The sequence below is a fragment of the Antrostomus carolinensis genome, unplaced genomic scaffold (genome assembly GCF_000700745.2).
Source record: "Antrostomus carolinensis isolate BGI_N321 unplaced genomic scaffold, ASM70074v2 scaffold11677, whole genome shotgun sequence".
NCBI lineage: Eukaryota > Metazoa > Chordata > Aves > Caprimulgiformes > Caprimulgidae > Antrostomus > Antrostomus carolinensis.
Genome location: NW_010329511.1, coordinates 27,330 through 54,663, shown reverse-complemented (window position 1 = coordinate 54,663; position 27,334 = coordinate 27,330). Strand labels below are relative to the sequence as shown.

Sequence of the window (27,334 nt, the reverse complement as noted above, 5' to 3'; positions counted from 1 at the left end):
CAAGGGAAGGACTTTATTGAAGAATGAACCCTGCAAAAGACCATCTTAGCACCTCAAAAAGAGGGACTGCCAAGCTCTGGAGCATACCACACTTTGGCAGAGGCAGCACAGACAAGGACTGTTTCTTCAGATGGTACAAAATGAAGACAAAGAGGAGCTGAAGCCACATGTGCACGGGCAGAGGGAATCTGGAACATATTTTGTTGCTACCACACTACACACAAATACACAAACACAACTGCCCCATGCACACACCTTTCTACACGTAATCCCAGTCTCTGAATCACCTTGTATTTGCAGCAGCAGTTCCCTACTCAGCAGGGTCCTCTTGGTATCACTGCTCACAAGCAGAGACCCAAAGGACAGACAGCAGATGCAGGTGGGGCCATCCTGCAGGAAACTGCTCTCAGTCACACATGCCATTTACTCTCACATGGACTGTTTTCTCAACATCTGAAACACCCAAATTTCTGCATTATCCATGACCTAGAAATCAGCAGTTTCACACCACCCCTCCCCAACACCTTCCCTTCATGGATCAGGTCAGAGGCAGACTCAGCCTGGGGGGTATTTCTAAGTCAGGAACATGCCAGAGGGAGGGGAAAAGGGGACACCTGAGCTATGCAGGGAAGAGGAGGGGGCTAGATACCTGTCCAACCTTATTTGTCTCGCACTGGGAGCTCACTCAAAAGAGACTGATGTCCCATTGGGTGCTGCTGCTTGGCCAGAATTACTTATCTAGGTTGGAAATCCTCTCTTGTGAAAACACACAGGCAGTTCCCCTACAAGCACCCCCAAGGAGCAGGGCAGTGAGTAGCATGGAAAGATGCTCACCCTCAGGTAAGAGCAAGCCCCAGGGAAGGTAGCTCTTTAGCCACAGGCCAGGAAAGATCCCTGCTCCCCTCTTCAACCAGAGTCACTTCCCAGAGTGGTGCAGGGACCCTGGAACCACCCTGTGCCATAGCGCATCAGATATTAAGGAGTCTGAAAAGCTTCATATTTTTAAGATATTAGAGTATACATCCCCTCCACACATGATCTGAAGGAGACTGGAGCCTTACTTTCTGAGTAACACATCTGCAGAGGGGGACAGCCCCAATTCTTGTGACCCCATCCTACATGCACAGCCTGTGACCCCTTCAGAGAGCTGGGCGAGGGAACACTTCCCTGCAACAGCTTTTCTCCTCCTCCTGCCTTTAGCTCTGTGTTTGGTACTTCCCAGATGCTCACCAGCCCTCAACTTAGTATCACAGTATTTGCTGAAGTAAAATACACGAACATCCACCTTGAAGAACAGCCACTTGCCTGGATGTCCACATTACCATGAAACCCAGCTCCTAACACAGTTTATCCAGGAGCCTCGAACTATGTAAGTCATTCATCCTGAGGCCCAGAGGAGGAGCATGGATGGATCAACCTACTTCTTAGCAAAGACCATGGTATGTAGGGATTCTTTTTCTTTAAAATATTATTATTCTGCAGCCATCAACCTGCTGGTTATATAGCTGCTATCCATTCACCGGAAGTTTAGTGAACTTCAAATGGCGATCATTAATGGTCACTGAACTGCAGAATGCCCCAATGTGCTTTCAGATTTCATTTACCAAGGACCAGCAATCAGCCAAAAGATTTGCTCTGACAGCAGGGAAATACAAGACCCTTTGACAAGTTCAGCCGGGAATGTGCTGCCAGCATCCCTTGTTAAGTTCATGTTCTACCCTATTTGATGGAACAGATCATGCAAATTGTCCTTCTGCGGCTGCTCAGCCTGTCACTCATGCTTCCATTTAAAACAGTAAATAAATAAAAGAACAAAAGAAATGCCCACAAGTACGAGATGTTTACAAGCAAATTCCACTTACTGAGACCCCCAATTATCAGGAAAAGGCACAGAAACCCAAGTAAAATATTAAAATAGATGCAGGAAGGGAATCTGACTCATCCAAAGGTTTAACTGGGAGGGCCACCCCAGTTTCTCTTGTGCACAGACCCCAGCCTCCCCCCTCACCCTACTACTGCTTGTAATCACACTTGTTCTTTTCTTCCCACTTTGATTTGTGGCTTATGGCATCACCACATTTTTCTGTGCAGACGGAGTAGCCATGACAGGAGACCCAGTAGATGGACAGCAGGCTGCTCTTTAATCACTCAGAGAAGGTGTGAAGCAACACAAGGCACCAGGCAGTAAAGCCCAAGGTATTTTCCTCTGCCAAATGACCACTGGTTTCTTAGGTGGGTGCGCTGCCGAGACAGCTCCCCTTCCCCACAGCAAAAAAGGGAAACAGTGATTTTTATTTGGGAATATTTTCGCATGTTTCTCAACCAGAATTTGATCTGAAGGGAGCCAAGCTCCTAGGAGCCTTATATACCTGCAACACTAAACAGAATCAGCAACACTGGGGCCAACACAACTGCCACCGAAGAGGGGCCTCACAGTGTCCCACTATTATGCAGAGCCACTGCGCTGTGCCTGCCACAATGGGATTCTCCCCAGCTGCAGAACACATCCCATCAAGTACAGTAAGACTCTATTAGAGGAGATACAATAGGGAGCCGGAGGACTCTGCTCAGCCCAGCTTCTGAGAAAATAACTCATTTCAATGCAAAACAGCAGTAGTTATTAGACACCTCCTTAAAGAGGAAAGGAGAAGGACAAGGGGAGGAGGGAGAGAGGGAGACAGGGACCATGGCAGTTTCCACAAAAGTACCTTTTTCAGATTAATCCACTGTTTGAAGTAATCAGCAACCGGCAGCCCTAAGTACTGGCATTGTCCTGGTAACCTGTAAGAGAGAAGAGAGAGCAGGTTTGATTCAATCAGTGTCCTGACAACACAAACTCTGTTTTCTTAAGTGCATTTCGTTCTGAGATGGAAGAGACCCTCAAGTCTGCTGTAACATGCTGCTCATCAGAAGGACTGTAGCTCTTGGCTAAAAAAAAATCCCATGAGAGCACAGCTTGGCTGAAGGCTTATATACATCCAGCCACATCCAGGCTGCTGACACCTTTCAGACTGAACATTCACAGGAGCTGTGTGCAAGCACAGCATGCTCCACAGTGGCTAACACACAAACACGAGCTGTCCTTAGCTAAGTGAACCCATCGCAAATCCCTGCAAAACCATCCTGCTCAGACAGCAGCTTACAGGGCAGACAGAAGGACTGACAATTCACCTTCGTGCCCTAATGCTCTCCCATTTGGTCTTTACGGTTAAAACACCAAATAAGACAGGAGGGAGGGAAGGAGGCACCAATGCATTAGTTTTTTGGTTTGTAATGCTGCAGGACCAACTTTTTAGGGTTAGGAAAGCAGAGGCTGGTTTCCAAGCAGGTGCTTGCAAAGAGGAGAGCTGTCACAACTCTGAAGATGCAAGGGCTTGCACACTGTTTCACTACAGGTTTGAGGACCAGCAGCCAGAGCTGCAAGCACATGTATTTAACCTCTCCCTTCCTGCAGCGAGCTGCCAGAATAGGGCTCACATAATGGCACCGGTAAGGGAGGTGGACTGCCTGAAGGAACAGCAGGACCCCAGAATTTGGAAAGCTGTTTCTCCCACACTGTGCCAACCCCAGTGTGTTCGCAGAGAAGCTACAGTGTTCTCCTAAGACAGGGAAGGCTGAGTCGCAAAGCCACGCGGCTGCAGCCAAGCCTGTGCGTGGAGATGAGTTATGTGAGTTTTCCCCGGCCAGTTTGATCTGATCAGGAGTAATTGATGGATCTTGTTCATTCACGTACTGCTGAGCACGCCTGGGGCACTGGTCACAAGATCTTTAACTGAAGCAAAGGAACATCCCAAATAAATATGTCAACTAAATAAATGACTAAATTAGACCCGTTTGTGCATGTTAAAAGCCACAACCCCAGAAATCAGCTTTTGCAAACAGAGGGGGATGGGGATTCTCACAACTTCCTTGGGCATCTGGAGACTGTCAGGAGAGGTTGTAGAGGAGGCAGGAAGAGCTGCAAGTACCAGTATCAGCTGCTCAAATATCCCAACACAGACCATGTCCAGGGCAAAGCCTTCTCCCACTCTCCACAGGGGAAAGATGGAATAATCTGGACTGGACTTCAGACTCAAGACTGAAATTCAGGAACAAGCCCTGGTCAGATGTGGGCACAAGCTAGCTACAGAGCCTTGAGCTGGGGTGCACCATGCAGCGCTCAGCACAGCTCCAAACCCCCTGGTGAACAGGACAGCATCTCTTCAGCCCTGCAAGCAGTTTCCCAATATAGAGATGAAGGAAGGACACAGATAAGACATCTGCAGATAATGTGAGACTTAGGGTAGTGCAGTACCAGAGTGGTTTGGTCTCGGTGCTGCCTACACTTCCATGAGAAGAAAAGGAAGGAAGCTGGCAAACATTTCCAGGGGAGTCAGGAGAATACGTGGCAAATGGAGCCAGCTCACACCGGGCCCCAGCAATGTACTGGCTTTGTGAGCCCTGCTTAGGATAAGAAAGGAATAGATTCTCTGTGCCAAAACCAAATGTCTCATGCTGAAAAGATGTACATGTCATCATTTAGGAGCAGTAATTGAAGTCATACAAACACATTTGAATAAGCAGGTCCAGAGGAATCTCTTTCATAGTAGGAAGCCTGTCAAAAGCACAAGCTTGCAAGCAGCAGGGCTACGGCGATTTGCGGGGTAAGCAATGTGACTTGACAGCACGGTCTCATTTCTGGGCACGGCTCATCTGAAGCCAGCACCATCACGCTGAAATAAACCACCTGGAGTCACTCCTCGCAATCGCATAGCCGTCACATAAAGAGCAGCCTGCTCCACGCATTTTACAGCCATTACACATATGTCCATGACATCCCATAGTTGAACAGACCCCACGAGCCTCAAGCAGGACGCTAAGAAAGCTCTTCCTCCAGGAAAGCTGCTTTCTATTGGTGCCCAAATTAAAAAAAGATAACAAGAAAAGGAACCATTTGAAACAAATGACCAGTCTAATACAGACACATAATCAGTTTAACCTCTCCCTACACTGCTCACATTTAGCTAGAGAGGATGATGACAGCACTTTGCAAAAGGTATGTCACTAAAAGCTGGGTTTCTCCTCCCAACCCAAGAAGTTTTCATTAATACAGGTCTCACACTAGCTCCAGTTAGAGGAATAATTATTATCTCGCTTAACATTTGGATAGGGCCCAGAAGAAGTGAGTACAGCATTATTCTTGTTAGCCACAGGAATTGACAGTTAACCACCCAGTGCAATGAATGACACCTAAAGCATTTCCATCCCCATGGGTCCAAAAGGCCCAGCAAACTGGGCAGTCTGGTTCTCCTTCCACCCTGAGACTGATGGCAGTATGCCCTGGGCGCTGGACAGTGGGTCTTTAATTGGAGAAAATAAATGCTCCAAATAAATATGTCAACTAAATAAATGACCCATCTTTGCAAACAAGTAACAATCCCAGAAACTGCCTGTGAAGCTGTGTGACCTAAGGACATTCCCCCTCCTTCTCTGTGCTTGTGATGCCCTCATTTCATGTTAGTGCTAGAGAGACTTCACCAAGTTTTTCAAGCACTTGAAGACCTACGGTCACGCTATAACCTGGGTGGGCTGTCGGCAGCACGGACCAAAGCATGAGCTGGAAGATGCAGGATTGGTGGCTCCAGGACAGCAGGGATACAGCCACTCAATGTGCTTGCCTTTAGCGACTGACTGTCCAATGGGTCCTGTCTAGTCTGGGTTACGCAGCGCTCCCAGCACAGGGAACCAGGTCCCCAGTTAGCTGTGGGAAGGCAAACACCCCTGCACTGTATCTTCCCAGCTCCAAGCTTGTCACCTGCAGTGGTCTCCCACTCCTCAGCCTGAGTGACCAGGCAGGAGTTTCTCCAGTATCTTCTCCAGGTTGTAGTGAACAAGGCACATCTGTGGCTCTCCTGGAGAGCAGAAGTGCCAGGGCCTGTAAGGAAGTATCTCCATTTATCAGGGCCACCATTCACTTAAGCAGCTCTTACGCTCAGTATGGTTTCTTCCTTTTTCAAGAGTCAACCTTGCATTACTGGGGGCAGCTTTGCTTGAGCAAAGAGCTCAGGATTTGGCCCTCCCTCAGGTAAGGGAGAAGAGAAATAATGGCACATTTCACTGCATTCAACATTTCATCATCCTTCCAGCTTCTGAATGAGGTCTCACTGTCTCCCCAAACACTGACTCACTCCTCGGGAAGGAAGCTGGCTCTCAAAACCACCCCATCAGCCAAATGCTGTGGCTTCAGGTATGACTGCACCTGGTAGAGAGAAACTGGAAAACTGCTGTGGGATTTTTCCAGCCTCCAATGCAGCTCTGGTAAAGTCTGTCCTACCAGGAGCAAAGACACGAGCACACAACCTCTGCCTGCTCCCAAAAAAGAGGTCTGCTTGGGACAGAAGAGCAAGTGACAGCAGGTAGCACACCCTCCTCTGCCAGCCAAGCAAGTCCAGGTCCTCCCTGGGCTGTGGTCAGCAGTGTCAGCTCTGCGCCATTTTCAGAGAGCTTCATCACCCCAGGCTCTGATTTCCATCCAGCCCTGCTCCTCCACTCTGCAGGGTAAATGGAGCCTGGAGATGAACAGGATGCAAATGGAAGGCGAGGTGACATGGCTGCATTTCTCCCGTTGAAGCCGGCTCTCTCCAAGGCGGCAAGAAGCGCACAGCTCGGCGGTGATAAACGGCCTTGCTTTAGTTATCACTTCCCTTAAGTTAAGGAGAGCAGCCTAGTGATGGATGGGCTGGAATTCGGTTATCAGGGAAGGCTGTCAGCCAGAGTTGCCTATCTCCACACACATTTAGCAGGGCGTCATTATGCGATGGCATGGAGTTAAAATATGACCAAGGGTATTGAAAGAAAAAGAACAGGATTAAAAAAAAAAAAGGCAAATTGAGCAACAATAAAAGAGCATGAGGCAAGAACGTTATCGTACTAGTGACACCTTTTATCTTGGTATGGTTAGCTAGAGCAGGGCACAAATTGGTCCTTCCTCCACTATTGTATCCTCTTGTACAAACAGAGGCAGATAAAATGTGTCACCAGTGCGATAGCGTATCAATTTAACCCTAATTATCTAGGGGGTCAAACTAAGAAATAGGGGTTTCTCATTTCAACAGGTTCTTCCATCTCTGCTCAGAGCCACCACATTAATATGGAAGGGGGAGGGGCAGCTGTAATTGATTTCCGTCACTCAGGTGGTCCTGGCATATAAAAAATTAATGCTTGATTCTCCCAACTAATCAGAGCTGGTTAACGTCCATCTGCTTCTGGGTTCAGGATGTCAGAAGACAAAGAAATTGGGCCACTTTCTACACACTGGGTGTATTGATATTGAGCCAGTTAAAAGAACAAGTCCCTCTATGGGAAAGATAAAGGGACATTAAATCTTGTTTTTTATAGACCTAGTCTCAGCCTTCCAAAAAATCCATGTCTGAAGACCTTGAGTTGTAAGAGATGCAGAACATTTTAATTGCATCCTGGCCAACCCCACTGCACCAGGCCGCAAAGGAGAGGGCAGGCAGGCTCCTGCCCTGGAAATCCTTTGCTGGAGGAGGGCTGGAAAGCTTGAAGCAAGCTGCTTGCACAACTGCAACAAGGTGATAGCCAAAGACAGGAGCTATTGAACCATCTCAGCCCTGCGCCCCAGTTCAAAGCAAGGCTGGTCAAGACATGGCTCTGGACCACACGGCGCAGAGCTGCTGCTCTGTTCTGACATAGAGTGGGATGTTTGCCAGGCCAAGAGGAAAGCTTGGGTGCCCTCTCCTAACAGAGACAGCTAGTGAGGGGATAACATCCTGTCTAAGGCACCTGAGATGTTTTAGCAGAGAAATAGCTCCATGACAGGCAAAGCCACATCTGTCTGCCCTGAACCTTGCATGAACTGGAGCCAAGCTAGGAATTTAAAGTAGTTTAGGTAAACCTGCACCCTCTCAAAGTAGAAGCCTTAAGTTGATTCAAACTTGGTTAAAACAGTTAGTCTGAACCAGCAGGGTTCAATGTGCTGGGGGTGCAAAGGGGTGAGATCCTGCTCCAAAACAGGAGCATCCCACAGAGGTGCAGAAAGCCTGGCTGGGCTTTGCCAAAACCACCATGCTGGGCCAGGAGGGTTCCGACAGTGATGCCACAGCACCTGCACGCGAGCAGAGCACCCTGAGCACACAGCACAGCCCAAGCCATGCTGCAGCCTGAGGAAACTGAAGCATGCTGACTCACATCTCCAAAGAAACCCCCCCAAAAAACAACAACAACAAAAAAAAAAACCCCACAAAAACCAACCCCAACCCCCAACTCCCTCATCCCAATAACTGCAGTTAGATTGGAGCAGCCTTCTTTTGTGTTCCAAGGCTTTGGCAGGCAGATGTCTCCTCCCCAGCACTGGAGTTGCCATGTCACTTGCTGTAAAGTCATGCTCTTGTCTGAAGTGAAGGACAGAGGGATGAACCCCTGCCAGACCCTCTAGCACCCATTCACATGCTCCTCAGCCCCACAGACTTGCCAAGGAGCCAAGGGAGCCCACCTGCTCTTGCTTCCCACCAGAAGAGCCCTTGCCAGGTGACTGCACCCCACTCTCACTGGGCACAACCACAGTATTGTCCCTCTCTGTCCCCCATCACTGTAGGCCAAACCACCCCAGCACGGCTGTGCTTAAAATTCACAAGCAGTAGTTGTGGAAAGACAATACATGTGGAGAGGGTCTGAAAAGCACTGGGCTTTCTCTGAAGCCCTGAGACAGGTCCCATCTCCCTCCCTCTTTGCTTTCCTTCCACCCTCTCAGTTCTCTCAACCACCCCCAAACTTGTCACAGTGCAACAAGCTTACGAGCCGCACATCAGCTTTAAATATCAGCATGCGTGAAGCAGGGACATGAGAGCAGGGAAGTGGGAACAGACAGAGCAAGCCTCCATCGCCTGTCAGGAAACACTAATGAATTTCAACACCAGCAGCCATTGCCTCAGACGGGCTGGCGAGCGGAGGAGACGGAGTTACAGCAAGGAGCCTTTGCAGGAGCAGCCTGCCTTTTTTCAAAGCCCCCTCTGTTAATAAATGTCATTGCTGAGCGGGCTGCAGCAGTCCTCGAGCTGGGATGGGGTGGGCTGGGGGAGAGACAGGCGACTGACAGCACTCAGGATGCCTGAGCAGTGCAGCCTTTTCTTCTGCTGCATCCCCACAAGGAATCAGGAAAAGGAAGCAGACGGGACATCGCTGTTGGCATGAAGCAGTTTTCCATTAAGATCTCAGCACCTAAATAACAATGTCCACAAGGAGCCACAAGTGCAACCCCAACACCCCCGAGTCCCATTCACCGAGATGGATGGAGGCTCTACAGGGACTGGTTGTTGGGATGGGCAGAAGGATGCGGAGACATCCAGACACGCTGCTTGCGATCCCGGCAGCAGCAAAGGGTTACAGAGCAGCCTGTCCCTTTGCTAACACAAATGCATTCCCCAGGCAGCACAGGAAGAAGCATCCAGCACAGGGCACCGCGTGGCAACCGCACCGATGCACAACATGAAGGTCAATGCAAGTCTTCTTTACAAATGTCAACCTGTCATCTCTGGATATTAATGAGGGCTGACCAGCAGCTAAAATGCATCCATGCTCCATTAGTAATAAGAGAGACACGATGCAGGAGAAGAGCACACACCACAGCATGTGGAGGCACCAGTGGGTCTGCAGGGCCCGGGGAGGTGTGGTGATGCACAAGATAACTAGTGCCACTCCAGCTGCCCAGGAAGGACAGCAGTTGTCACACAAGCCCCTTCACCGGGGTGCATGTGATCTTTTTCCATCAATCTTTAATTGGATTAGTGTAACGAGGCCAAAAACCCATGCTAAGCAGCGAGGCTATTACCTGGCACTTTCAGACCTTCCTTTTTCTGTCATGCCCATTCTGGACTACGCTGCTTTCTCTCTCTCTACCAGGTATATTCCTGGCTAGGAAGCTTAAAAGGTAAGCTGCAATCCTTGGGACCCACAGCATCACCAGCTGAAATGTCTGAACACCCACCACCCATCATATGCTAACAGCCAGATCCCTCTTCTCTATTTTTTTGCTGGGTGCTAAGAAATTTGGGAGAATCTCAACACTCAAGCTTTCCAAGCAGCTTGCCTGGCAAATGGAAAAGGCTGCTACCCCAGACTGCAACCAGAGCATGTATACACTAGGAAAATAATTCTGCCACAAAAAGCACACAGGGTAAGTGGCTCGTTGTGACTCGCTCGTCCTGCAAAGCACTGTGTGCCTTCCACTGCCATCAACCTTAATGAAACATGAAGGCATTTAACACCACGCGAGATCTGGCCCTTTATGGGTATCTGTCTGTGCGTCAGCTAGATGCTGGCAGAGACGCTATCTCAACATTAAAAGCGAGGCAGTAACACAGCAGGTATTCAGCCTCCAACAGAAGATGTTCATCAACAATTGCACACACATGATGCTACAATAAATCTATGTGCTACCGCTTAACAGCTTCTCTTAAAAAGATTCATAGCTCTATTTACTGGTCCTGATTCTGCTCCTATGCATGTGGGAGTAAATCTGGAGTAACTATTTGGAGTTAGTAAGTAGCCAGTGAGAGAAGGATCAGAACTGAGCCTTTTGATTTTTAAATAACTACTTAATTACCATGCAGGAAACCAGAGCTTGCTGGCTGCACAGTTCAGCTGAGGTTAGGAGTGCAGCAGGCAGAACCTCTGCACTCCTCCATACTGAGTCCTCCAGATCGGTGAAGAGGTAGAGCAAATGTTCTTTCCAGCCTTTCCAGACAGGGAGGATGACTGGGTGGACTTCCCTTTGACGTAGAAATGCATGATGCTGCTCCCAAGGACAGAGAAACTGGCAAGTCTCCAAGACTGAGGTTGCCCCTCCAGCCTTGGGTACCTGACACTATGAAAAACCCTTAAAACAGATTTCTACACACAAGCTTGCTGAGATTGTCTGCTTACTAAATACAACATCATAGAGCATCTCAGGAATAGGAGTGTATCAAATTGGATACTGTGTACATCTACCATGCAGGCATGTTCTCAGTGAAAGCCACCTGTCATGACCCCAGGCTGCAGCAGGTGAACTTCCAATTTGTCATCAGGAATAACTCTTCACTGTGCAGGTAGTAAAGCACTGGAACAGATTGGTGGGGGAATCTCCTCCCCTGGAGACATTCAAACTCATCTGGAGAAGACTCTGAGCAACCTGATCTAAGTCTGAAGTGAGCTCTGCTTTGAGCGGGGGCTGGATTAGAGATTTCTATTTAAAGTATTCTGTGATTCACACTGCAGCGGAGCCTGATTACACAGAGCGTGTCCTTTCTCCGTCTGTGTGGTCTCTTATGAAGTCTTTCATACAGACACTCATTTAGTAATCGCCTGGTCCTCTGCATACTAGCTGTTTCAAGAGGGAGTGTTCAGACTCCTGCTGCAGAATACTGTAATTACACCCTAAGCAAGGGAGTAGATCTGATGCAACGGATGCACCCCCTCAAAACCAAAACGTACACAGAAATTGAGCTAAAATTGAATGTGCTTCTCTCGCTGCACAATTCCCATTGGAAAAGTATTTCTCCCCAGGAAACTGGAGCATGCAAGACCTAAAGCAAGATCTACGCTGCTCTAGGACTGAGAAGACATGTCCTGTCCCAGTCCTCAGACCTGCTGTGCGACAGGCAGGAGGAAACCTCACCTCTTCCTTGCCTTGCCTGTCCAGACCATTTAGCGTATAAACTCTTCAGGACAAGGGCTTCTCCGCTATGAGTCATAAACTGCTTAATGCCTAATGGTAAAGCCTATATAGGCTTAACATAATACAATCATGTCACTTAAAGGCCATTAGTCTCCAGTCTAAACAGCAATTTTCCAGTCACAAAGGGGACCTACCAACTCAGAAAGGCAGTAGAAGGGACGTGGGTGGCCAGTTGGGTCACTGGACTCGCAGATACCCGACGTGAAGCCCCAAGCAGGACGGAGCCCAGATGAATAGCACAAGGGAAAGCTATGGCAGCTCTGGCAATCAAAGAGCTTTATCTTTCAGGCTTTCTTGAACCACTTGAATCAGCTGAAAGCCCCCGCCAGTCAGGTTAAAAACCTCTGCTATGGCTGTACCACTTGCAAGGGGGGTTAGAGCCCCTCACCCACACAGAGGGTCTCCAGCCTTCTGCATCACCTCTCTTCCCACTAACTGAAGCAGATCATTTATCTACAAGAAAATATGCCACTCTGTCTTGTGATGCTGTTTGAACTCCTTTCCTGGCACGACACTGTCCAGGTCTACTCTCTCAACTGACTTCTGTGATTGCCTCCTCTTCTTCTCCCCACTAAGGGGAAGACAGAACTCCTATAAGGAGCCAGTGGGATGGGGTAAACACCCTCTCAGTCCCCTCTGAGGATACACAACCCAAAATGACACACACAACAGCTCCACAGGATCTCGGCAGCAGCAGGGAGCCTGGCACATCATGTAATGGGGTCTGAGCACAGGTTTCTGTGCAGCTGCAAATTACATCTGCACGAGAGGAAACAAGTTTGTCTTTTCCTTGTGGGGAAAAGACCACTCCCCACCTCCAAGCACGAGCTGCCATTAGTATTTGTTTCGCCGGAGAGAAGGAGCAGCGAATCCTCCAGAGCAAAGGACAAGTGCAGCAATTAGGATGCAGGGGCTGCGGGAGCTGTTTAACAGCACGACCCGGAGGTCAGTGCCGCCGACTCCCAGCCCTGCATAAATATTGTATGAGTCGGGGAGAGGGGCTGTTACAGCCACCCTCAGCGCCAGCCCTTCCCCCTCCATCGCCACTCTGCATCTAGCTAGATACGCCAGCAACATTATTTACAGATGTGACAGTCAGGAAAATCACTTGAGTGACTAGAGGAATGGGAAAGAGGGCTGCTCGGTGGAGCAGGCGCCTGGGAGAGGGTTCCCACCCGCACCTTCTGCTTCCCCTTGCAGGGTGCTCCTCTGCCTGGGTAACTGCCAGGCAGCACGGCCTGTTCTCAAACCGGAAGGTGAAATACCACCAAGAACAAGGAGGGGAGGCTGTGAGCTCCCCTCTCAAAGGTTTCCCAGGGGTTTGATTATCAATGCTGCTGAAGGACACTTCAGCCAGCAGCTGCTTTCCAGTTTCCCCTCAGTACCTCTGCTAGACCCTTCCTTTGGAGGGAGCTTTATAGCAATATAATGAGAGGCTTTCTAGAGAGCTTTCCCTCAGACTCTGTCTGTGTAGCTCTGCAGAAGGGTCCCTACTCAAACACCACCACACGGGCCTCATCCCTGCAGAGACTCCCTCAGCTGCTCTGTTTGGTACCAACCACATTCTTCGCCCATGACCTGTCTGCTGTTTATTCTCTGAAGAATCATCTTCACTTGCAGCTTCAGCCACACTGATTGGCACCATCCCTACTGCATCCTGGAAGGACCTCTCGTTCCTCCACCCATTTGTTCTGCTGGAGATGCCAGTTGACTGCATGCCACGATGCTCTGCACAAATAAAGACCTACTTCCAAGTTCACTGAGACTGGAGGTTCCCAAGGACAAGGACATGGGCCATTCTCCAACTGTACCAGCAGCCCATGAATTCCTAGGGGCACACTGTTAATAAACATTACTGCCCAGGGCAGCTCACAAGGGCTGCAAGATAGGAAACACAGCTTGGATGTGCTTCTGCCTGCAATAGTCCTCCAGACATTCCTTTGCTGCTCTGTGGCTGGTTGCTGAACTCAGGGAAGGCAGAAGCCTGGTCTTACCATTCGCAGCTTTCCTGAACTCACTGTGCAATTAATGGGCTTAATTATTGATGGCAAAGGCAGGGACAGGAGGAAAGAAAGAAAAAGCCAAAGATAAGGGAATGATGTGGGGGTGGCGGGCGCCAAAGGTCTCCAAAGATCTTCCCTCAGCCTAGAGCAGAGAAAGAGCCCCTAGCTGCTCTGCCGCTCCCACGGCCCTGCTCTAATGCTCCCTGACATGCCTCTGAAGACAGCGAGCTGTTTGCAGTCACCACCGTGATTTGTTAGTAATTATTTTCACGGTGTCACATTGCTGTCACTCTCTTAACAAAGAGACAGGCAGCCTGAGGCTGCCTGTGAGAAAGAACCAGCAGAGAAAAGGAATTGTCAGGCACCCAGGGATCCTCTTTGCTTCCCAGGTTTCACAACCAGAGTCCTTACCAGCTTCTGAAGAAACTTCTGAGGACAAGTGGCAAGTCAGAATCATCTCCCATCCTGGTCACAGCAAGAGGAATTAATTACTTAGCCCCCTCCTAATTTCTCCTTACCTGTAAATCCAGTGCAAGACCCAGGTGCTTAGAGCCCCTTAAGCCAGCGATTTGCTTCAGGCCTGCAGCAAACGCAAAAAAACTTTGGCAAATGATGACTTTTTAGCACTCTCCTTGCAAGCTCAAATTTCATTTCATGTGGTCTTGCCATTAGACCATGTTTCCCAAGCACAGGAACCCTGATGACAAAACCCTGCCTAAGCCTATCACCCTCGCACACATTAACCCTCCAGACTGGCCACGTGTGCTCTCCCTACACCAGCCTCATTAATTCCGACATACTGCTGTGCTCTGCGTGGCAGTAACATTTCACTTGGCATTTCGCAATGCCAGGGGACCTCGGCAGCTTCCTCACACCTGAAATACACAGCCTAATGGCTTGGCATCTCTGTTTTCTCATATGCAGTGCGGTGACTTAACAAGAACCTCCCCCTGAACCACCTCCTGTCCACCCACCCATCTCACACCTGCTGTGCAATTGCAGCCATCCATCCTTTGGCTGACTTGTCAGCCAAGGTAATCACTCCTTTCCCAGTAAGCATGGAGCTTGCTTGGACCCCCAAGGAATGGGAGCTATGCAGAAAGCAAGTGGACTTTCTGCATAGCAATTCAAAATTTGAATGACTCCTGGCAGAAGCATTCTTCCTCCACATGCTTCCTGATGGTGCACAAGGGTCAGTCCCTGCAGCCGCAGGGAGACCTGGGTATTAATTCACCCTCTTAGCACGGGGAGAGTTTGGAAATATTAAGCCTCACAGTCTAAGCAAAACCCTCCTGCAATTAACTGCATGGAAGAGCACTGACTCAGAGGGCAGCTCCTTTTCAGGGGTCCTTTTAATAACCAAGAAATGGCACATACATGCTGTGAAGAATTAGGATCACCATTGGGAAGCTAAACGGTCCATAAAATATAACAGTTCTCTTCGGAGCTGGGAGCACAGCAAGCTGGAGGAGAGGTCTTGGCAATCTCCCACCAGCCTCCTCCCTCCACGCGGTTTGCAGGGACACGTGACTCCAGGCAGGGACGAGGAGCTGAACTCAGCCAGTGCCCAGGCACCTCCAGCACGCTGGCCAACAGACAGCACCAAGACCCAGCTCAACACCCAGGTGGCAAAACTGAAGCAGGGAAATTAGAGATGACCAAGAGGCACCACCAGAGGGAAAACAAAGGGTGTTGCAGAGTGTCGGTGCTGGGCGGAGGGGAGGAGAAAGCTCCACTGGAAGAGAGGCAGACAAAGCTGTTGGGACCAAGGCAGGACAAAGTCCTGGGCAGCATGAGCTTTCCACACACAGCCCCTGCCAGCACATCACGCTGCTTCTTCAGTCTTCCCTTAACTCCTCTATTCTGCTCTTTCTTCTAGTACCACCTCCATGTGCCTCACATCATTGCTAACATCTAGTCCAGGGCAATCTCTGAGCACAAGGCACCATCTTTGGGGTGCCAGGCTAAGGGCAGCACCCTGACCAAACACAGAGAAAAAAGTGACTTCAACATGGAACAGACTCAGTTCAAAAAGTTAGTCTGCAGCTCCTACATCCTCCTGAGAGTTCGGCACACACCCAGACATCCACTCCCCAGGATACAGAGTCACAGGACAAGGCACATGAGAATATGCTGGAGGGAAAATACCAAGGATGACCTCAAGATGGCCCAGTAGGTCTTTGCCAGCCAGGATCTTCAGGAGGAAAAGGACAGAACCCATCCAGGAAAATGGTTCCCAACAGGAAACAAACACACAAACAAAATAAAATGCTTTCAAGAAAGCTACCGACTTAGAGAAGGCTTGGAAAAAGAGAAAGGGGAAGGATGCTGCTCCCAGGCTGGCAGTATTTTTCAAGCAAAGCTTTCTAAGCAGAGAAGCCATGAGAGCACCACTCCCAGCCAAGCCACTGGGAAGGCAGCACTGATGCCAACACACAACTGCTTTGCTTCAGCTCGGAAGAAGAGCTGGGATCCAAAAGGAGACAGCTGACATTTTAGCCCCAGCATGAAATACTATGGCTGTCTAACGCTAGAAAGATTAAGCTTTTTGAAGTAATAAAGAAAATTCACACTTTGTGAAGTTAATTCTATTTTTCACACACGATGCAGACAACAAAACTCAGATGGCAAACAGCCCTCCAGAGGTTTATGCTCCGCAGTCCTCAAGCCAACCAGTTTTTCAGTTCCCCAGGGCACAGGATAACCACGATGCTGAGTTGCTAGTAGAGGGCTCTCTCATACAGAGCCAGGCCAGCATGTGCTTTTTACCACATATCCATTATAAACCCATTGATTTTGAAAGCGTTTTGCTTGAATTCATTGTAACATTGGATGCAGAATTCACCTTAGCCATTCGTGCTGCAGAGGGAATTATGGTTCCTTACTGTACAAGCAGATGACACTGAGACCAACTGCTTGCATTCAGTTCAGCGTGACTGTTTCCAAGTACAGCTTAAGTTACCCAGGGATGGAAAATCCACCTTCTCCATTCATTACCCCATCCCAACGGTTCAGTGCTGGAAATAAAGTACTTGATGCAATGCCTATCTCAATCTCTCCTACACTGTAAATTTATTCCAAGTTTCTCCACCATCTTTCATGCTGCTTCCAACTTCTTTGGTCCCGATTCCCAGGCAGCAGAGTCCGTGCTCCCCAGAGTGCATCAGGCATCACAGCTCAATAAATCTGTGGCCACTACAGCCCTGACTATGACAAATGTCTTTGCTATGACATGCCAGACAAGTAGCAGACCTGAAGGTGATAGTCCATTGCATGATGATCCCTATGCAAAGATTTCATGTCCAAAGCTTAACCCAAAGGCATTCCCAGAGTCACACATCTCAGACAAAGGCAAGAGCAGGAGACAACCAGGGGAACCGCTGCAGAAGGTTAACAAAAGTCAAGTGTGCTATATTAATTTTAGATAAGAGTGTACAGAGGGGGAATCTTAAAATCCAAAGTTTATTTTGCATAAGCGATATCATTTCCTCTAAAAACAAAAAGCTGGACTGCAGGGTCACAGAAGTGAATGGGGTCAGTGCTACTCCCTGTAAGTGCTAGAGAAGAGCATGCTCACAAGGCTGCCTTGCTTAGCTATGGCAAAGCACTTTAGGATGTAATTACATGAATGACTCCATCAGCAAAGCTGACTCGAAAGGTTCCTGACCCTGGATACTCAGTCCCATCCCTGCACTGTAGTTCACACTACCCTCTTCCTTCAGCCAATGTAACTGTGTGGAGAGATACACCACAGGCTCGCTCAGCAAAACAATCCCCACTAAAAGCAACAACAAGCAGCTAATCCAAAGATCTTAGTTGGACAGGAATCCTTTTATTATTTTTTAAATGCAGATTACTGTGTTATTGTTCCATTACCAGCTCTTCCCTGGTATCGTCAAAACCACCCTCTGAACAAACCTCCCGCCCTCCTGCCACCCAGCCAGCCCACGATACACCTTCTCCTGCTTCTCCCCACGGCTACCCAAGCGGTCCCACTCACTCCATTCAGTGGCTGTCTGCAATTTCTCCCCAAGTCAGAGACTACCATCCCCCCCCAGTCCTGTGATAAAGAACAAGGAACACTAACACCATCAATCCTTCTTCATTCATGACCTAAGGCTGATCTCAAACCAAGCTTCCAGGACAGAAGGCTGGAAAGACCAGCCCATTGCCACACTTGGAGCTGGCCCAAGAAGGCAACTATCTTCCTAGACTGTGTAACTTGCAAAGAAAGAATTAAAACAGTAAGATAAAATTAAGCAATGGTATAATTTACTGCTCTGAATTTACTAATATGCAACCTAGGAAGAGCACCAAGGGCTATAAACATTTCAAGACACTTCACTGTGTTTTATCACTATATTAGAGAGTACTTGCCACTTAACACTTATTTAAGAAAATAAAAAACTTCTGAGCAGTAGTTTCCTGTAAAGACATAAATTAGCATGTTCTGATCAGCCACAGTAAGGGCAGTACAAGCATCTTCATGTCACATGTGTGCAGATCTGAGATTCAGCATGTGTGGCTTCGTCTCTTTTCTCTGCCTCTGCCTGCACAACCATAGGCATATCACTTAATCTCACCGTATCTCAGCTCTGTAGCTATGAACACCCAGTAAAAATGCTTCTTTGGTTGCCAAGATTAATTCACACTGTCCTTAAGAGCAGGCAAACTGGTTCCATACACAGAGAGAGGCAATCTGACATTTCAGAGGAGATAAACCACACTAAAGAGCTTACATTACAAGGGCTCGGCCCTGGCAGACACCAAGTACCCTCTTTTCCACTAAAACCGTGTCCTGCAGTCAGCAGCTCCCTCAGCCCTTCAGAGGCACGTTACCCTCATCACCCAACACTGCATCACTGCAATTTGCTTAATGACTAGCGGTAGCTCCGTCCTAGGTGCAGGATGAGGTCCAAGCACTAGAGCAGACTACGCCAGGTATCCGAATCCAGCCCCAGAGCTGTTAAACTTGGAGGACAGCTCCTTGCAACAGGCTAAAGAAATCCTCCTGCTGAGCACTCCGAGGCCTGAGGACCGTGTGCCTAACGAGGCTGTATCCCCACTCATATTTTAGCTTGGCAGGTCTGGTGCACCTTTCATCTTTTGCTTCAGGTAGCTCTCTTTAATTAATAACATTTCCGTGTCGACACAGGGAACTTTCCACCCAGAATGAATGGCCCTCTCTCATTAGAACCACGACTTGTCATGATGTATTCAAGAGCAGGAGTGTGATTCATTCCCTTGTCTGGGAACGAGGGGTGTTGCTGCGGGGTGGGGGGGGAGAAGAGTCTCTGTAATGAGTGACTGATATTTGCTGAAGTTGATATGCGACTCTGTCGGCTTGAACTGCCTTGTCAGGACAAGCCTTCAGAAAGGTGATGTTCCTACTCAAGAGGTTTTCCTCATTAAAGAATTGCATCTTAACAAGAGGGAAGGGGAGGGGTGGCAGGAGAACTGCCGTCTCCCCGACTCCAGCCTGGTTCACATACACTGAGTGCTGAAAGCCGGTTGATCCAAGTGCAGCAAGTAGAGGATCAGTGCTCCATTCCTGAGCCCTCTCATGCAATGGGCTCTCTCCAGCAGCAACCAAATTCTTCCAAAAGGGACTCCCCTCCAGATGGTGCACCACACCCATGACAAAGCCTTTGGTGGCATGGCCGAGGACCTCGACTCATGCTGAACCTCCATGAACCTTCCCAGGTGCTTGGTGTCCTCTTCGGTGCAGCCAGTTCCTTGTGACTAGTGCTCCCTGTTGTCAGAGGAAAACCAGACAAACAGCTCTGTGATATTCCAAGAAAGCTCCAGTATTCAAGTCTGTAGCCACACAGTGCCTCTCTCCCTGAGGATCCCTGAGCCAAGCAGAGGCTTCACAGGTCCTTTAGCAGCTGAGTTTACATCCTGAATCCTGCAGACTTGGGTACTGCTAGAAGCCATCAGCAGAGAGCTGTACCTTGACAATTGCTGCTCCTCTGGTGCTCTTCCTTGAGCTAACAGTGCTACACATATTGCAACTCCTAGTTTTGACAAGGATATTTCCACACCTTGTCCTCATACCCACCATTGACAGGCTTGTAGATTCCTCCTCTTTGTTCCAGTCACTCCTCCCCATCCAGCTTGCTCACCCCACTGTGACTCCCAGTGCCTTGACACCTACCAGGGGCACCTACTGGAAGCCCTCACAGTAGACAGGCCTGTCCAGAAGATACCATGCCTCAGCTCTTCAACAGCACATGCAGACAGAAGCCAAACTAAATGCCCGGGTCATTGCTGGAGAAGCCAGGAACAAGGCTGCATGGTTTCCCACCAAGAGCCAAGCTAAGGACAATAGAGGACATGAACTCCAAACCACACAAGACACTGGGCAAGACGACTGCAGCTTGCTTTGCAGGCAGCTGTCATTACTAAGGAAGCTGAGAAAAGGAGCAGCAGAGCTAGGAATGGACCTGCCCCAAGTTGCTGTTCCATAAGCCAGAAAGTGCTGCACTCACCTCATTGTCTTGAATTCCTCTGGAACTCAGTGGGGGTTTCTACCACGCAATGCTTCCACCAACACACTTCTCCAAATGTGGACAAGCAGCACCACCTCGCTTCTCACTGCCCCAGTGCCTTCTGTGCCCAGTGTGTGGTCTTGACACGGTAGCAAAGGGCACCGGATACATCACAACTCTTGTAGAGAAGCACAGGGTGATTCCCTGGAATACCTCCTAGATGTTCCACATCTCTGAGGCTCTACCTCCCTGTCTGAGCGGCCTTGTTTCAGCTCTCTGCCTTCCTTCTTTAAAAAGAGATGCTCAGTTCTGCTTTGCTAAACCCTATTTGGCAATGTGTCTAAACACATGCAAACTTAATTAGTTCAGGAGGGAGACTCGGCATTTGTGGTGACGGATAAAAGTAATGGGAAATGAGACAAGTCAGAGCTGGCAGGGAGTCCTCACTCAAGCCTCATTCACTGGCACGGCGCTAATCAGATGTGACGCTACACGCTGCAGCACCCAATCGGCGACGGAGCGGCGTGATGTGCTACTCACCAAGCGGCCGCAGCCAGACTCCGCTATGCATGTGGTTGGAAACATGAAATGTATTTTCTGCTTTGCCCTGGAGACGCTTCAGGATTGAATTCTGAAGTTAATGGTTTAAAAAAATTTTTTAAAAAGAAGAGGAAGAAATGAATCACTCGCTGCAACCTCATGGGCAGGAGCGGAGTACTCTTTTCCAGCCGACTAGTGAGGCACAATCCATGCGAGAGACCACCGCAAATGGTGAACTGAGTATGTGAACTGCACATCCTGCTGAGACAGCTCACTCCACAACCCCTATGGCTCACCAGAAATGGGGCTCATCTTTACCTGTATTTGCCCACTGTAGAGCTCTGAAGCAAAAAAGCCACATCCAGATAGTTGCCCACTCCATACAGACACCAAGTTCGGGTGTCATTATCTGGGAACCTTGTTATCCCACTGTGAAAGTGATGGAAAGATGGGATTTGAGCAAAGATAACTCTGTTCCTCACAATCATCACCAAAAGCAGTAAACTGGACTCTCAGAACAGCAGTACAGGAGTAAAGAACAGAAACAGATGAGAAACAGCAAGTTTAGCACACCCCTGCAGCTGTCTTTGTGTTGTCTCTAATAAAAGTTTAAACATGATATATAAAGAAAAGCTTTACTCTTTATTTAAGCCACTAACATGGGAATTAGCAACATATACCAGCTCTGGACAAGGCCCCAGGAAAGACCCAGATTTTGACTCAAAGGTTTGGATACCATGTTCCTGTCTGGAGCACAGCAAATTTCTCATCTCCACTAGCGCTTGTGCTGCTGCTTCCATCCTCATGTCTCACTAATCACACCAAGAAGAGGCGAGGAGCTGCCACTCTACAAAGACCACTCTGCAGGGAAGAGCCGGTGCTGATTGCTCCCAGGCTGTGTGCAGTTTATTTAGGCTCCTGACTTGGGGAAACCAATGTCACAGTGAAAACCAAGTAACACTACTAACGAGTTGTGGATGTCAGTTTAGCATTGGATATGTCAAGCCCATGCTTTACTGGTGTGATAACAACAGGAGTCTTTATTGAGCACTCTCAGGAAATGAAAAGCTGAAGCAAGATCATAGGAATCCAGGTGAATTCAGCACAATATGACACTGATCTGCAAACATCTTACAGATTAGACTAATCTAATTCTTAGAAATTTAAATATCTTAAAAATAACATTTTTAGGTTGGTGGTCTAGCTGTTTTCCTAACAAAACACACACATACACTGACACTTGCAGGTCCCAGTGCAGGTCCCCACCTGGTACTCTCCAGATACAGTCGCCCAGCTGATGAAGATGACCTTAACAAGAATACCAATGAAGCATGCCAGCCTTTGCTTGTGCTCTCTTTCTAAAGACTGCTCTGTGATTCACATCTAGTCAGTGTGCCAAGATGGCAAAGAGGAAGACTTGCATGCAGAAGCCAGGTAAGGACCACTGCTTGATTTGGTTGTACAGAAACAGAGTTCCATGTAAGTGCTCAGAAACAGCCATCCATTTGAAAAGTATACTGGATACATGGAAAACATCAAAGCTCCAGTTCAAACCTTTCCTGGGGTTCCGAAAGGATTCATTCACTATAGGGAATATCCTAGGCAGTGATCTTGCACTATGAGCAGCACCCACCTGTCTACTTAAACAACCCTCCACTGCCAATTATGCACGGCAACAATGACTTCCCTAAGAAACAAAGACTAGGGACAGTCTGAGGCTTGTAAGGACAAAGACGTATGCGTTACAGGCAAGCACGGAGCAATGAAACCCAGAAAAATCTCTCTCCCCTTCCATACTCACATCACTTTCAAGTCCCAGTCTCCACAGGTCACAAAAATCGACTTGACGCTGGGATCTAAGAGGCCTTCCTTTGCCATCCACTCGTCAACCCTCTGAAACGAAGGCAAGAAAAGGGGATGAGTTTTACCGAGACAGACCGAGCCACAACAGTTAAACTCAGATAAGCTGCTTGCAATCAAGAGAGAAGAAAATTGTGATCTTATCCACCCTCTCCCTCTCTCTCTTCTCTCTTTGCTTGCCATCTCAACAACAGCACGTTTGGACCTTTGAAGATTTCTGATAGGAGACATCAGGCAACCAGAGCAGAGATGATCTTATCAGACACTGCAGCAGCTCTGCTCGTGGAGGGATGGAAGTTATACAGCGTTAACGGGACAATATAACCACGCTGCTACCTGGCAGTCCTCCTCCACTCTTCCTCTCTCTGTACCAAATGGGCTCATAGAGAGCATGACTTGTGACCCCTCCAGCGAGGGGAAAACACGGGTATCCAGGGATGACATCCCTCACATACTCCAATTCATACAGTTCCAAGGGGATATGGGATAGGGGGAGAAACACACAGGCACTGTGCAGCAGGAACAAGCAAAGCCACGTGTCCCCTTCCTCTCCAGACTGGGTCTCTCTTTCCTCCTTACGGTTCTGAGGACGTGCTTATTCAAGGTACGGTGTGGATTTAAAGTGAATCCACTATTCCTGATCAACCTCCCATAGGGACAGATGTTTTGGATCCACTTTAGAAATGGGCCACATTGATCTGACGGATGCACATCCACCTTGGAGATTAACCAGGAAGAACTAACCTAGACTAAAATCCCTAGATAGACACTTTTTCCAGCTAGAACTAGCAAATGACATGCCCAAAATCTTCTGGTGGCAGGTGACAGGTAATCAGCTGCTATTATGCAGGCTCACTAGCAGCATTTCCAGTGGTTCTGCAAGAGAAATCTCTCCTCTTTTCCCTCACTCAACACCTTCTGCTCCTGAATAAACTAGTATACCCCAGAAGCTGTATAAACACCTTTTCAATCAAAAATGTTTCCACATTCTAAGAAGCTCCCATAGAAACAGAATGAACCATTTTCTGTAATACTCCAGCAGAGATGTACGTTCACCCATGCAGGCAAAGAGGGCTCCCCCTTCCTGAGGGAGCACGTGGACATCTGTATGCTTATGGACATGCACTGCTGCTATGTGCTCTCTGGAGAGCACCAGGGAGAGTTGGGGGTTTGTGTGGATGCAAGATGTCACCTTTACAGAGCTTTGTCTTGGGCTTCGTCTCACTGCCACGGCCTTTCCAGCAGAGGACAGTGCTTCTTTCTGCGACCCATCATACAACAGCCCTCTGGAGTAAAGCCCCCCCCAGAGCAGCATCCAGCCCCTCAGCCACACTTCTGCCTCCCTTGGGCTGCCAGGATCTTCCAGCCAGTCCCACACGAGGCTCCCTGGAGCAAGAGGCAGCAGCCGTAACCTTTCTAAACTCCCTGATGTGAGCACCCATGAAGTGCTGTTTCCATGGAGGATTTTAAAGCCTTTAATTTGATTTCCTCAGATAAGCAATTGTTGCAATTTTTCTGATTGGGAACAATTAGGTAACATAGCAGTGGAAATCCTGATAGAGACAATGCATTGAACACCAACGCACAGCGGGGCGGGCTCTGCTTGAGGAGGTTTCCTTCACTATTTGACTACCAACAAAAGCTATTGATGGAGAAATACTTCCAAGCTAATTAAGCCCTAAATGCTGTAGGAATTCAACATTAAGCATATGGCATTATTAGGGCTATATCTGCATTTGCACATCCTCCAGATTAGATTTTAGAGACGTTTTCTTTCCATACTACATGTATTATTGAGCATTTAAATAGGTAGAAATAATTAATATAATAAAGTGCTGAGGGAGGAGAAAGAAAATGAAGGCAGAAGCTCCTGGAGCAGTGGTCTCAAGCAATGTCGTGGTGCTTTAAAACTGGCTCAAGCAAGAATCGCCTCTTCTTCTATCTACTGGCAGGAGTTTGGATATCTTGTCAGCACCCTTGACATGAACAGCTGGAGATGACAGATCAATGGTTCAATACTCTCAGCAGCATGTCACCAACGTGACAGCAAATGTTATTCTAATGAAGCTGTAATCATAGTCAAATTACGCGGTTCGATTCTCAGCAAGGGGAGGGTGGAGGGATGAAAGAGATGAAGAGGGGACGACAGGACCAGAGGTCAGAGTTCAGGAACTAAAGGTTACTCTGCTTACCTCAAGCACTTGCTGGAGGCTCGGTTGCCCATCCACCATGCCTTGAATAATCCCAGTCAGCTGAAATGAGAGACAAACAGAAAGCAGGCGTCAGAGCAGCACTCAAAAGATCATTAGAGAGGTCTCGTCTCCTGTCCATCTCGCTGCAACCAAAACATGCTCCTGTGACCCAGATGGACATTGCTGAGGAACCAGCCACAGCAGAGCGACCCTGGCAGCTCCCCAGCCACGGGCAAGGGCACAGCCTCATCCCAAACACAGAAGTGTAGCAGGGCTCCTATCCACACCATAAAACAGCAAACTCTCAGCTGGGCAGGATCCACTCGGAGAGCAGTGGTGCCCTCTGCTTCATGTGCCAGCATGATGCCCAAAATGCTGCCCTTTTTTCAACATGCATTTCACCACTTTTGATGTTGCCCTGACTTACACAGGGAAGTGGTAACTACTGGGGTCTCTGGTCATTCCCCTGCTATCACAACAACATCAAAATTGCATGGCGTTAGATGAACAGAATAGACCACTGTTGGTAGGTGAGACCCGGAGTGGACGCAGTCGTCATCCCCTGCGCTGGGCAGCCAGCACGTGTGCTTTCCCATGGCCCAGCACAACAACCCTCTGCATTTCAAAATTGTATTTAAAACAACTTAATTAAATCTGAAGAAATACACTTTCTTTCAGAACCCTGGTCTACTCTGTTTTTGAAGAGGTTCCTTAGGAACAGGTCCTGCCAACAGATAGCCCTACTGACTGTTTCCGGACTGCTTGGCTGTTTAAAGCTAGACATGCGCATAAAAAGATGCAGTCTCATGGGCCTCCGCCTGTGTCTGCCCAGGATAGCTAGAGGCACATGGAAAACAGATAATTTTTCTGTCTGCCTTCCAACTGACAAAACTGTCTTTTAAAATATTGAATATTGGAGGTCAGTAGCTTGCCATCAATGCATCCAAGTAATTAAAAAAATCATTATTAAAACAAGTGTACACTACAAGATTTCACTTCATATGGCACTTTCCTGAAGCTACACATCTCACACGTTTTCATAAAATAAAGGTCAAACACAGCCTAGGAGCACGCCCTGCTGCCTGCACACGCACCCAAGCCTCCAGAAGCCATAGCATCCAGTTGAGAGGTACTGACAGTCCCCCACCACCCAGCAGTAACTCTTCCACACAGACCAGCTCAACCTACTCATAAAACATAAGCCCCTTCACAAACCACAGGACTCTGCTTTATTAAATGTGTGGCAACTGGAAGAAGCTCAGTGGTTTCTACCTCTCTGTTTCTTCGGCTGCTTAGCTTCCAGCACTGAACTCAGAGGAAGGAGAAAAAGAAAAGAGAGATTAAACTCCAATTAAACTGTAATTACATTTAATGAATACCAAATATCTGACTCACTGAATAAGCTGTAAGTAGAAAGATTATTTTCTCATAGTGACTTCCACGGAATGGTAATATATACCTTTTAGTGAAAGTATTTTAATTTTAAGAAAGAATGCAGAGTTCCTCTAGGTGGGTTTCTCAAGTTCATCAAGCCATTATGAGCTGGAATTTTAAGGAAGTGTAGGGACACAGACACTCTTTTATATTCCAGGAACTGTTCTAATATTAATCTGTATCTTAATTGGGTAACAGCTGCTACCTACAGACTTCCCATACTCTGAGAGGCAAATAGATTTGAGAGATTAACGTACGGTTCTTCAGAGCAGTTTTTAAAGCTCACTAGCTTGTTTTTTGCTTTTCTTGCCGTCTTTCTCTTCATGCATTTACCTGGTAGAAGTAGACAGCTCACCTACTGAAAGGTGATGGTTCTGCCTCTCAGAGGGCAGCTCAAATCAAACCTCTGGAAGTGGCTGAAAGATGAGCTTTTGGGAAAGGATCATAGAACAGTTTGGGTTGGAAGGCACCTTTAAAGGTCATCTAGTCCAAGCCCCCTGCATTGAGCAGGGACATCTTCAATGAGATCAAGTTGCTCAGAGCCCTGTCCAACCTGACTTTGAAAGTTTCCAGGATGAGGCATCTACCAGCTCTCTAGACAACCTGTTCCAATGTTTCACCATTCTAATAGTAAAAAAATTATTCCTTATATTTAGTTTGAATCTACCCTCTTTTAGTTTAAAACCATTACCCCTTGTCCTGCCACAGGTGCTACTAAAAAGTCTGTCCCCATCTTTCTTATACATCTCCTTTAAGGATTGCAAGGCCGCAAAAAGGTCTCCCCAGAGCCTTCTCTTCTCCAGCTAAACAGACCCAATTTTCTCAGCCTTACCTCTTAGGAGAGGTGTTCCATCCCTCTGGTAATTTTTGTGGCCCTCCTCTGGACCCGCTCCAACAGGTCCACATCTTTCCTGTAGGCAACCTTTTGTTATCATGGCCAGCACTAATGTAAACTGCTTCTACTGCTCCAGGCACCTTCAGGACTGCATCTGTTCAGCGCTACATGCCTGATGGCGCAGGGTGAAATGGCCTCATCCAGACATTTCCTATCAGGAGGGAGGGAGGGACAGGGAGGTGGACGCAGAGGTCTCACCAGAG

The 27,334-nt window shown here is 48.2% G+C and overlaps 1 protein-coding gene across 1 annotated transcript in view; it reads right to left on the bottom strand.

Annotated features, from left to right (window-relative positions):
• Positions 1–2,685: 2,685 nt before the first annotated feature.
• ERI3 (ERI1 exoribonuclease family member 3) overlaps positions 2,686–27,334 on the bottom strand; it is a gene marked incomplete at its 3' end in the record, with an annotated part of 42,993 nt that continues 18,344 nt past the window's right edge. Inside the window, exons 3-5 of the mRNA XM_010172603.2 lie at positions 24,803–24,862; positions 22,552–22,643; positions 2,686–2,781 (exon numbers count right to left, since the gene is read on the bottom strand). Coding sequence (XP_010170905.2) covers positions 2,686–2,781; positions 22,552–22,643; positions 24,803–24,862 — 248 coding nt within the window. The remainder of the gene's footprint in view (positions 2,782–22,551; positions 22,644–24,802; positions 24,863–27,334) is intronic.